This window comes from Lathyrus oleraceus, chromosome 5 (assembly GCF_024323335.1).
Source record: "Lathyrus oleraceus cultivar Zhongwan6 chromosome 5, CAAS_Psat_ZW6_1.0, whole genome shotgun sequence".
NCBI classification, from domain to species: domain Eukaryota; kingdom Viridiplantae; phylum Streptophyta; class Magnoliopsida; order Fabales; family Fabaceae; genus Lathyrus; species Lathyrus oleraceus.
Genome location: NC_066583.1, coordinates 165,027,642 through 165,040,081, shown reverse-complemented (window position 1 = coordinate 165,040,081; position 12,440 = coordinate 165,027,642). Strand labels below are relative to the sequence as shown.

Genomic DNA, 12,440 nt, shown 5'->3' with positions numbered 1-12,440 from the left:
TATACAAAACCCTAGTTTTAGGGCAAAAATGACTAGGAACTGATTGCACTGATTGCCAATGGATCTTTGTGAGATAATTGTGGATCTTCTTAGGCCAATATGCCTCTCTAATCATGACATGAATGAGACCCTCTTCCTCCAACCAAACCTTGCCTGTTACAGACAGCCATGAAACCCTGATTTCTGATTAAATCCAGATGCACACTCTGAGAGCTTTGAATCTTCCACTGACGAACTGAGGACCATAATAAGACATATGGAACCCCTTGAGACTGGTATATTTGGAGAATGAAGTTCAATTCTCAACCTTGCTTTGTGTGGGCTCCTTCTAGTAAGGAATGGTCAATCAAACCTTGATTTCCAAGTCACTAATGCAGTATGCAATGAGTATGACCTAGTATGATGCTAATGCAATGTGAAACAATATCCCATGCTTCCATGAAAATGTGAAGGGTAAATTTTGGGGTATTATAGAGTGTCAGATTGGAAAGCAGACAAAGATGTCACATCAGAAGATCAAACATGACACCACATCCAGAGTGTTGGAACTTCTTCACATGGACTTGATGGGACCTATGCATGTGAAAAGTCTTGGTGGGAAAAAGTATGCTTATGTGGTGGTGGATGAGTTCTCCAGATACACCTGGGTAAATTTTATAAGGGAAAAACTGATGTATTTAAGGTATTCAAAGATCTTTGCCTAAGACTCCAAAGAGAAAAAGAAAGTCAGGTTATCAGAATCAGAAGTGATCATGGGAAAGAATTTGAGAACAGTAAAATTGCTAGATTCTGTTCATCTGAAGGAATTAGTCATGAGTTCTCATCTCCCATTACCCCTCAGCAAAATGGTGTGGTAGAAAGGAAAAATAAAATTGTCCAAGAGTCTGCCAGAGCTATGATTCATGCTAAGAAGTTGCCCTACCACTTCTGGGCTGAAGCCATGAACACAGCCTGCTATGTTCACAACAGAGTAACCTTGAAGAAAGGGACTCCAACTACTTTATATGAAGTCTGGAAAGGAAGAAGACCTACTGTCAAATACTTCCATGTGTTTGGTAGTAAATGTTATATCCTGACTGATCGTGAACAAAGAAGGAAGATGGATCCCAAGAGTGATGAAGGAATATTTCTGGGTTACTCAACAAACAGCAGAGCATTTAGGGTCTTTAATTCCAGAACAAAAGTAATGATGGAATCTATCAATGTTGTTGTTGATGATCAACAGACTGATGTCACAAACGATGTTGAGACATCTCTGAATGATGCCCCAGCTGATCTCCTAGACAAAAGTAATGAGAGTGAATCCACTCAAGCTAAACCTAAAGCTGATAAAATTAATAAGGGACCCTCTATCAGAATTCATAAGGATCATCTGAAAGATCTCATTATAGGAGACCCAAATAAATGGGTCACCACTAGATCAAGGGAAGTGATCTCACATGGCTGTTTTGTATCCATGATTGAGCCAAAAAATGTCAAAAAAGCCTTAACTGATGAATTTTGGATCAATGCCATGCAGGAAGAGTTAGGTCAATTCAAGAGAAATGAAGTATGGGAATTGGTTCCAAGACCTGAAGGAATAAATTTTATTGGAACAAAGTGGGTTTACAAGAATAAATTTGATGAACAAGGGGTGGTTACTAAAAATAAAGCAAGGATACACTCAAGTTGAAGGAGTTGACTTTGATGAAACATTTTCCCCTGTAGCTCGCCTGGAGTCCATTAGACTACTGCTCAGAGTAGCATGTATTCTGAAGTTTAAATTATTCCAACTGGATGTAAAAAGTGCCTTCTTGAATGGTTACTTAAATGAGGAAGTGTATGTTGTACAACCTAAAGGGTTTACAGACCCAAATTTTCCAAAGCATGTGTATAAGTTGAGGAAAGCTCTTTATGGGTTGAAACAAGTTCCTAGGGCTTGGTATGATAGACTCACAGTGTTTCTCATTGACAATGGATACAGGAAGGGAGGCAATGATAAGACCTTATTTGTCAAAAATGAAAGAGGAAAACTCATGGTGGCTCAGATATATGTGGATGATATTGTGTTTGGTGGGATGTCAAATAAGATGGTTGAACATTTTGTTGCACAAATGTAGTCTGAATTTGAAATGAGCCTTGTTGGAGAACTAACCTATTTTCTTGGGCTACAAGTCAAGCAGATGGAAGATTCTATCTTTCTATCTCAAAGCAAATATGCCAAAAATATTGTTAAGAAGTTTGGCATGGAGAATGCAAGTCACAAAAGGACACCCGCTCCTACTCATCTGAAAGTCTCTAAAGATGAAAATGGTGTCAGTGTGGGTCAAAGTCTCTACAGAAGCATGATAGGAGTCTGCTATATCTCACAGCAAGCAGACCTGATATTGCCTTTGCTGTAGGTGTATGTGCTAGATATCAAGCTGAACCAAAGGTGAGTCACATAAACCAAGTGAAAAGGATCCTGAAATATGTCAATGGCACTAGTGACTATGGGATGATGTACACTCATGGATCTGGATCTGTGCTGACTGGATACTATGATGCTGATTGGGCTGGAAATGTTGATGATAGGAAAAGCACATTAGGAGGATGTTTCTTCTTGGGGAACAACTTAGTATCATGGTTTAGTAAGAAACAAAATTGTGTGTCTCTGTCCACTGCTGAAGCTGAATACATAGCAACTGGAAGTAGTTGTTCTCAATTGGTATGGATGAAACAGATGCTGACTGAATACGATGTCGCGCAAGATGTCATGACATTGTACTGTGACAACCTGAGTGCTATAAATATTTCTAAGAATCCTATTCAGCACAGCAGGACAAAACATATTGATATCCGTCATCATTTTATTAGAGAACTAGTGGAAGATAAAATTATAGCCCTAGAGCATGTTGCTACTGAGATGCAGTTAGCTGATATTTTTACAAAGGCCTTGGATGCAAATCAATTTGAATTTCTAAGAGGGAAATTAGGGATTTGTATTTATGAGAATTTGTAGCAATTAATTTGGAGTGGAAAAGGTAATCAAATTATTGCCTCCTTACTTAAAATAAAGCACCCCATTTATGGTAAATCATCACCTAGTATTGGAAATTCCATCTATTACCTTTTGACGCGCAACCTCTACTTAAACATTCCCAGCTCCCTACAACTTCCTCAAACTTCTCTGCTAGGGAAACTGAAACCTTTCCACAAAAACAACAAGATGTCACAACATCAAACACCATCTGGTTCAAAAACTACTAAGCCTACTCACAAGGATAGAACGCCTTCAATGGACTTTATTGATGAAGATATTTTGGATGTGATTCCCCTGTTTTTTATTCCATGCGAAGCTCCTAACCCTCCCATGGATGCATCTGCTTCTGCATGCCCCACTCAAGGTAACAGCTCTAGTATCCCTTCTAGCTCTACTCATGCCACTAGTTCTAAGGACGACATGCATCACATTGATCGTGTCATAAGAAACCTAGTCACTAGAATCCTCAATGAAGGACATACTGTAAAGGGAGTTTCTACTCCTCTATCAAGAAGGGACCCCTCTCCTTAGGTTGAACCTCATAGTGAGAAGGATGATGATTCCTCTAGATCTGAAAAGGATATGGCTGCTGAAGGTTTGTGCTCTTTAGGGAAAACTGTGTCTGGTAAAAATTTTGTGGAATGAAGTATGGGAACTGGTTCCTAGACCTGATGAGTTATGGATCAATGCCATGCAGGAGGAGTTAGGTCAATTCAAGAGGAATGAAGTATGGGAACTGGTTCCTAGACCTGAAGGAGTAAATGTTATAGGTACAAAGTGGGTATATAAGAATAAATCTGATGAACAAGGGGTTGTTACTAAAAATAAAGCAAGATTAGTAGCACAAGGATACACTCAAGTTGAAGGAGTAGACTTTGATGAAACATTTGCTCCTGTAGCTCGCCTTGAGTCCATTAGATTATTGCTTGGAGTGGCATGTATTCTGAAATTCAAACTGTTCCAAATGGATGTAAAAAGTGCCTTCTTGAATGGCTACTTAAATGAGGAAGTATGTGTTGAACAGCCTAAAGGATTCACAAATCCAAATCTTCCAAAGCATGTGTACAGATTGAAGAAAACCCTCCAAGGGTTGAAGCAAGCTCCCACAGCTTGGTATGAGAGACTCACAGTGTTCCTCACTAACAATGGATACAAGAAAGGAGGTATTGACAAAACTCTATTTGTGAAGAATGAAGGAGGGAAGCTCATGGTGGCACAAATATATGTAGATGACATTGTGTTTGGTGGGATGTCGGATCAGATGGTTGAACGTTTTGTTAGACAAATGCAGTCTGAGTTTAAGATAAGCCTTGTTGGAGAACTGACCTACTTTCTTGGGCTACAAGTCAAGCAGATGGAAGATTCTATCTTTCTATCTCAAAGCAAGTATACCAAGAACATTGTTAAGAAGTTTGGCATGGAGAATGCAAGTCATAAAAGGACACATGCTCCTACACATGTGAACATCTCCAAAGATGAAAATGGTGTCAGTGTAGATCAAAGTCTATACAAAAGCATGATATGTAGTCTGCTATATCTCACAGCAAGCAGACCTGACATTGCATTTGTTGTAGGTGTTTGTGCTAGATATCAAGCTGAACCAAAAGTCAGTCACATAAACCAAGTAAAGCGAATACTGAAATATGTCAATGGCACCAGTGACTATGGGATGTTATATACTCATGGATCTGGATCTATGCTGACTGGCTACTATGATGCTGGCTGGGCTGGAAGTGCTGATGATAGGAAAAGCACATCAGGAGGATGCTTCTTCTTGGGCAACAATCTGATATCATGGTTTAGCAAGAAACAAAATTGTGTATCTCTATCCACTGCTGAAGCTGAATACATAGCAGCTGGGAGTAGTTGTTCTCAACTGGTTTGGATGAAACAAATGTTAACTGAATACAATATCACACAAGAAGTCATGACATCATACTGTGACAACCTGAGTGCTATAAATATTTCCAAAAACCCTATTCAGCACAGCAGGACAAAACACATTGATATTCGTCATCACTTTATTAGAGAACTTGTGGAAGAGAAGATCATAGCACTGGAGCATGTTCCTACTGAAGAGCAATTAGCTGACATATTCACAAAAGCTTTGGATACTAATCAATTTGAATGTTTAAGAGGGAAATTAGGGATTTGTATTCATGAGAATCTATAGCAATCAAAGGAGTTTGTGGTTAATATCCTAGAGGATATTTCTGACAAAAATAGCAAGGATTTTAGCAAAGTGTTTATAAGAAGAAGATGTTACTTCCTTAGACTGAGTAGTGAAGTTTCCCCTGTTATGAAGACTGTGTGTACTGTGTGTTGTTATGAATACTGGTCCCCCTGCTGTTATGAATGTTATGGAAGCTTTGATGGTTTATTATTTCTTTGGAATGCTTGTAACTTGTGGCAGTCCTTACTGATGCCTTGATGTAATATCTGGGCTCTTAATGAGTTCCTTGGATTTCTAATTATTTCAGCTATTGCAGCTGTGTATAATTGTGGTTTGTATCTCCTAACATTTATGTTTTAACATTTTATATGTTATAACATCGGTTGTGACATTCTCTGCTAGGTTGATTGACATTTATTTTGTCTAATTTGTCACCTTTGGTCAATTTTGACTAAAAAGGGGGATAAGTGATTATGTGGAGCAGTTAAATATGTGGAGTTGTGTGGAGATGTATGTGCTGGTGTAGCTGAACAGATGAGCAACTATTATTGAAGGAGATCTGTCTGATGTTGAACAGAAGCTATTATTGAAGGAGATGTGTCTGATGTTGAACAGAATGATGTTCTGTTCTGTGATGTTGGAGGAGATGTCTGATGTTCTGTGCATGTTCTGTGTTGCACAGGTGATGTTGAAACAGATATCAGAGGGTGACTCTGATTGTTACAGGTGTTGTTATGACATGTGCTGTTATTGTTAAAGGAGATGTCTATGTTGTACAAACTTAAGGGGAGAAAAAGTACCCATGTGCATTTGTGTGTTTTACTAGTTGCTTCTATAACTAGTAATTTTGTTTGCTTCTGCTGCTGCTTAAACTGCTGTTATGTTGTTTAACTGCTGATGTGTTTCTCTTGTGAACAAAATGGACAGATATATGTTTTAGCAAAAATTTGCCAAATGGGGAGTTTGTTGGTTCTAAGTGTTGGCAGCAATTTTGGTAAAACAAAGAGTGTTCACAAGATGTTACATGTGATGTCTTAACTTAAGATATTTATGTACCTGCTGGAGTTTAAAAATATAATTATGCAGGATTGTTTCAGGATGTCATACACGATGTCATGGAATCTGATATTATGTACCTGCTGGAAATTATAAATGGAATTATGCAGGATTGTTCCAGGATGTCAGACCCGATGTCATGACATCCTGTACACAGAACATTCAGGGTGAATGTTATATGTTATGTGATTGCGCATTTAATGGCAATCTATGTATGATTGAAGATCTGATTTCCAGGCGCATTCAATCATTAATTACAACCTGTTTTACTTATTTTCCAAGGAGATTTAACCAGCTGTCATGAGAAGATTTAATTGGAAAATAGTTTTAGGGTTTTCAAGATGTCCAGTCCCAGCTGAATGCTTTTATAAATAGGACATGGAAAACCTGATTTGATACACAACCAATACTGAGTGAAATATTGAGAGAATATAAGGGTTTGTGTCTTGTTTAGTCGTGAGACTTGTAAGCCATTCCATTCATCCATAGATGATTGAATTGGTCTAATTTGTGAGTTGTAATTTGTCACTCAAAGCTTTTAACCATGAGTGTGTGTCTACTTGATTGAAGCTATTAAGTAAGATCAAGTGTGTGTCTACTTGATTGAAGATCAAGTGTGTGTCTTTGAAGAGTGTCTTCTTTTTCATAAGTAATTGTTGTTTATAATCACAGGTGTGATTGAGGGGGAGTGAGGGGTTCTCATATCTAAGAGTGCTTAGGTAGAAATCACATGGTAGAGATTAGGTGAGAAACACTGTAACTTGTTGAAGTGTACTGAGAGTCTTTGAACTGATTCTATTTAGTGGATTTCCTTCCTGGCTTGGTAGCCCCCAGACGTAGGTGAGTTGCACCGAACTGGGTTAACAATTGTTTGTGTCTCTTGCATTACTATTCTTTATCTTTATCCTGTTTGCATTATTCAGATATTAATGTCGTGACATTACCTTCGACATCTCATATCTGATACCAGAATTACAAATTGGAACTTGGATCATGGTGAATTTTGAGGTGGAAGTTTGGAAATTTCAACATGTTGAAATTTTTTCTAAGTGTTAAGCCATATATCTCAATATTCCACCTTACTTAACATTTTATGTGAGCTCCAAATGAGAAAAGTGTCTTTATAAAAGTTGTATCTCTTTCAAATACCTTCATAATTGTCACAAATTTCGTTTCAATTGGATTTATAATGATAGAGTTATGCATTTTTGAAGTTGAGGAAAATCACTTGTTCAATGGTATAGGTCAAAAATGACCTATAATGTATCCTTATATCACATGCTCATAAAAGTTGATTCAACTATCACTCCAAACATCAAACTTGAATTATACATCTTGAATTTGATTGTGCAACTTGGAAATCTTTCATCTCATAAAAAATGAGCAAGTTATGGCCTTGGGAAGTTGACTTTCAAAGTAGGGTTTAGACAAAATGACCTATAATGTTTCAACATAGAAAATGATTTTCCAAGAAAAAATAGCTCTAGGTCTTAACATTAAAGTTGTTTGGAATGTCATTTAGATTAACTTTACTCTTGAAATAATTTTCATATGGTGAAAATTGTAGGAGATAGGGTCTAGGGAGACCCAGTTTTGATCAGATGAATCCATCTGGCCAAGCACCATCAACCAACTTGCTAACCTTCAATTCTCTTAACCTTATAGGCTTATGGTAGATCATATATTCCCAAGATGATGAATTTTTAAGTGTCCCTTGATAAATTTGATCAATTGGTCAGATAGCTTGTTGGAGAAGTTACTCAAGATACCAAGTCAAACTAGGGTTTCCAAGGCAAATCTCTTCCAAAATCCTGAAGAATACTTGATCAATATGACATGTAGAGATCATTGGTACTCATATATGATGCTTTGAGACATTGTGGATCAATCCTTGATTGTTCTTTTAGCCACTAGGGTCTTAAACCCTAGATGTGAACTTGATAGATCAATGAGGATCATGCCCTACCTACAAAGGGGTTAGACAAATACAAAGACATATTTTTGGTATTTTTATTAGTAAACAAGTATGATACAATCACATGGTGCTTGGTAATCTCTCTCAAAACAAACCCAATGAAAGAGGGGTGAGGAGAATGCCAAGGTGTGATCCCAATGCTAATGCATATGATGAAATTGCATGAGGGATCTTAGGGTCAAAATTAGGGTCTTACACCAATGGTTTTATACTTGAACTTAAAAATTATATTGTATTTCGTATTTATAATAAAAATATTTTCTTTATTATGTTTGTTTTCAAAGTAATAAAGTTCTTATAATAGTCAATCCATTTATTGGAACATTAAATGTGACTTAATTGTGAGACATCATTAAATATAAAGATGCCATTATAAAAGTATATGTAGTAAAGTTTTATTGTTAAATAAGACAACATCAATGTATATAAACTATTGTGTGACTAGACTAATGGAATATCTCTCAGTTCATAGATATGAAATGTCGAGTCTTCACATAGATATAAATATTAGGAATAATATTTATGCTAGATGATACACCATGAAAAGACCACATAATGTATTATGTAAATATCATAAGTTATTATCAAACTGATAGTGATATACGCCATCATTTGGCATGAAATCACTATAGTTTAGACTTGAGGAGTTAATCACTTTAGTATCGTCAAATATTGTCTTTAACATGTCAATTATGAAGTCGGTTGACTGAGTATTCAATGAGCCATGTGGAGGGACGTAGATGACCTAAATGGGATTCGAACTTTCAACGTATACATAAGTAGTATCTACGATCATCTTGATCGAGTATGACTATAAAATCGCATGACCATGCTGAAATATGTCAATATGGACATAAAGTTTGTTTATTTATGCTAAGTATACTTGGGTATCATGAAATATGAAATGTATCTTGTGTTCAATATTAGATATAAAGGTAAAAGGGTAATTATACATGTGATCATTATCACATAAAAGGTTACTCATAGATTCCATAATTCGATTAAATTTTTTAAAAGTTCAAATAAAACATGTAATTAAGATATATCAAGTTAGTGGTGACGAGTTGTGTAAAATCTTCGGGAGCACCATCCATCTTAGATTCATTCATGGTGAGCAGTTTAACAACATATACAAGGCCATCGAATTTTCGGGGAGAAGACACAAAATTTGGTATACCGAATATCTTCAAAATATCTAGTAGAGACAATTCGCATCAAAATTTTCAATATATCCAGCATAAATGCACATTGGATTTTATAAATTGCAATAAAAATTCGGTATAAAACCCAACTTTTCCCTTTTTCATTTATTCGTATTTCTATCAAATATTTAATTATAATTATCAAATTTTTTGTTTTTACCTTATACTTTAGAAATATTTTTTTTCTAAAAAATTACAAAAATTTAGATATGTAAAGAATGAGAAGGGCAATATTAATATTTTGAAATTATAGAGGGGTGTCATATACAATTTCAAGGATTTCAAATATAATTCTGCTTATATAAAAGGGTGTATTAAAAAAAGTCAAATCTCACGTATCAATAACTCGTACCATCTTTTATTTATATCCATGTATCAAATTTAATAATGTTGACATGAGGAGGTGTATTGAGAAAATTTTATATAAAATGTCATCTCTGACATTACAAATTGAGTTTATAAAGATGAATTATGACATTTAATTCTAACATTAAATATAAAAAATATAATATAATAAAATTTATAATACATAAGTGTTCATCTTATTTTTGTAATAATAATAATAATAATAATAATAATAATAATAATAATTATTATTATTATTATTATTATTATTATTATTATTATTGCTGCAGTGAAAATGGTGATACTAGTGAAATCAGACAAAGAATAGAAGTTTCTTGCATATGGTTGTCATAAAGCAAGTAATATATGATTGCGTTAGGCATCATTTAGCCAAAGAAGCAGAAAAGTAGTCGTTTAAAACTTGTAGATGCTTCGTAGCATTCACACCACTAGTAAACACGCGTTAACACGTAAAATGATTATAATTGTATTATGATTATTGCACTTGTATAATTCTGTTAAACTGATGAAGTCAGATTATAATTGTTTTATTCATTTTTGGAAACTTTGATATGTCGAGTCAAACTTTTCTTTTTACATCTGTTTCGCTCTTTTGTAATTGTACATGCATGAATAAAAAGTGTGACTCGTTAAAGAGTTATAAAATGGGACCCTTTTGAAGAATATGGTTTACCTAACAATTGTTAATTTGTAAACACTTTGACAAAAACAGAGCAGGGAACAGAGCAGTTAGCATTTCGTAGAAAAAATGACTCTGCTTTAATCTGCACTTTAGTATCTTTGAAGTTTTCGCAACACTTCGTATAATATATATGGCCAAATTAATTTCCCCATGCATACATAGTTGACTTGTCTATATTCTACGTGTTACAAATTTGACATAGACAACCCTTGCCATTCCTAAGAACCATTATAAATATGGAGCTAGTGTTATAGATTGATCAACCACACCCATCTTCTAAAAAAACAAACATAAACACTAGAGCTAACTAGCAATGTCTAGATTAACCAAGATCACTCTCTTTGTCCTTGTCATAATTGGAAGTGCCAATGCGCAACTTTCTACAAACTTTTATTCAAGTTCTTGTCCTAAATTATCTTCCACCGTAAAATCCTCAGTGCAGTCCGCTATATCAAAGGAGACTCGAATTGGTGCTTCCATCCTTCGTTTGTTCTTTCACGATTGTTTTGTCAACGTAAGCCTTCTCACGTTTACTTATAATATCATCATATATCTTTTTCAACTTTATTGTTTTTTAAAAATTGTTAAATGTGAAATAAGTAATTTATATAATATATATATTGCAATTGTAGGGATGTGATGGATCAATTCTATTGGATGACACATCAAGTTTTACCGCGGAGAAGAACGCTAACCCTAATAGAAACTCTGCTCGTGGATTCGAAGTTATCGATAACATAAAAACAGCCGTAGAGAATGCATGTCCCGGAGTTGTATCTTGTGCTGATATCCTTGCCATTGCTGCTGCAGACTCCGTCGCAATCGTAAGTGTAGCCATAAATCAATGAATATGGTTAGGTAAATTTACTTAATTACTCAATTGTTGCATTGTTTTTATTCTTAATCATAGCTTGGAGGCCCAACATGGAATGTAAAACTTGGAAGAAGAGACGCAAAAACAGCTAGTCAATCTGCGGCTAACACAGGAATTCCAGCACCTACTTCCAACCTCAACCAACTTACCTCAAGATTCAGTGCTCTTGGCCTTTCAACCAAAGACTTAGTCGCATTGTCAGGTATAATTGTGTTATCCATAAACTCATATATTAATTTTTCTACTTTATTAATTGCATGAGACATAATTTTCAATTAATTTATTGATTAGGTGCGCACACAATTGGACAAGCAAGGTGCACAAACTTTAGGGCAAGAATCTACAACGAGACAAACATAGATACTTCTTTTGCTACTACGAGACAATCGAACTGCCCAAAAGCATCAGGGTCAGGAGACAACAATTTGGCACCCTTAGATCTTCAAACTCCAACTTCTTTCGATAACAACTACTTCAAGAACCTTGTTCAAAAGAAAGGTCTTCTCCATTCTGATCAACAACTTTTCAATGGTGGATCCACCAACTCCATAGTGAGTGGCTATAGCACTAATCCAAGCTCTTTTTCCTCTGATTTTGCCGCTGCTATGATCAAAATGGGAGATATAAGTCCTCTCACTGGATCTAATGGGGAGATCAGGAAGAATTGTAGAAGAAAAAACTAATTATTTTGTCTTAATTTTAAGGGTTATAGCTATATAGGTATACAATATTGTGTTTCAAATATATGTGTGTGCGCAATAAGTTGTTAGAGTGCGTCAAACGAAAAATGTTGTTGAACATGTTTTGATTATGTATGTTTGTGACGATGGTATGTTGTCTATCTAATTTTATTTTATTGTGTTTCTCTTTTTATAAACTTATAGAAAAAAAATCTATGATTAGTCTCAAGAAACGATATTATTTTGAAGTTTTAGAAATTTACTAGTGATTTTCATTTATAAAGAAGTTTTGGTTTTCTATTTGATTCTTAGTTATGTTTTATTATCATATATATGTTACAATAAATAATACATTTTATAACAATTTTTTTTTACTTGAGACCAATAATAAATAGATGCATCTTTAATAGGTGTGTCATGTTTTAAATTAT

At 35.1% G+C, this 12,440-nt stretch overlaps 1 protein-coding gene across 1 annotated transcript; it reads left to right on the top strand.

The window, feature by feature from the left end:
- Positions 1-10,602: 10,602 nt before the first annotated feature.
- LOC127080573 (peroxidase P7) lies at positions 10,603-12,225 on the top strand. The gene is made up of 4 exons (XM_051020891.1): positions 10,603-10,969; positions 11,088-11,279; positions 11,366-11,531; positions 11,621-12,225. Exons 1-4 carry the CDS (start codon positions 10,769-10,771, stop codon positions 12,010-12,012), a joined length of 951 nt encoding a protein of 316 aa, XP_050876848.1. The 5' UTR covers positions 10,603-10,768; the 3' UTR covers positions 12,013-12,225.
- Positions 12,226-12,440: the final 215 nt, after the last annotated feature.

Bases quoted from the DNA above. Each gene is read 5' to 3' on its own strand.
- LOC127080573 (XM_051020891.1), top strand. From the start codon at position 10,769: ATGTCTAGATTAACCAAGATCACTCTCTTTGTCCTTGTCATAATTGGA. The intron at 10,970-11,087 runs GTAAGCCTTCTC...TTGCAATTGTAG, and splicing joins TTCACGATTGTTTTGTCAAC to GGATGTGATGGATCAATTCT. The intron at 11,280-11,365 runs GTAAGTGTAGCC...TCTTAATCATAG, and splicing joins CTGCAGACTCCGTCGCAATC to CTTGGAGGCCCAACATGGAA.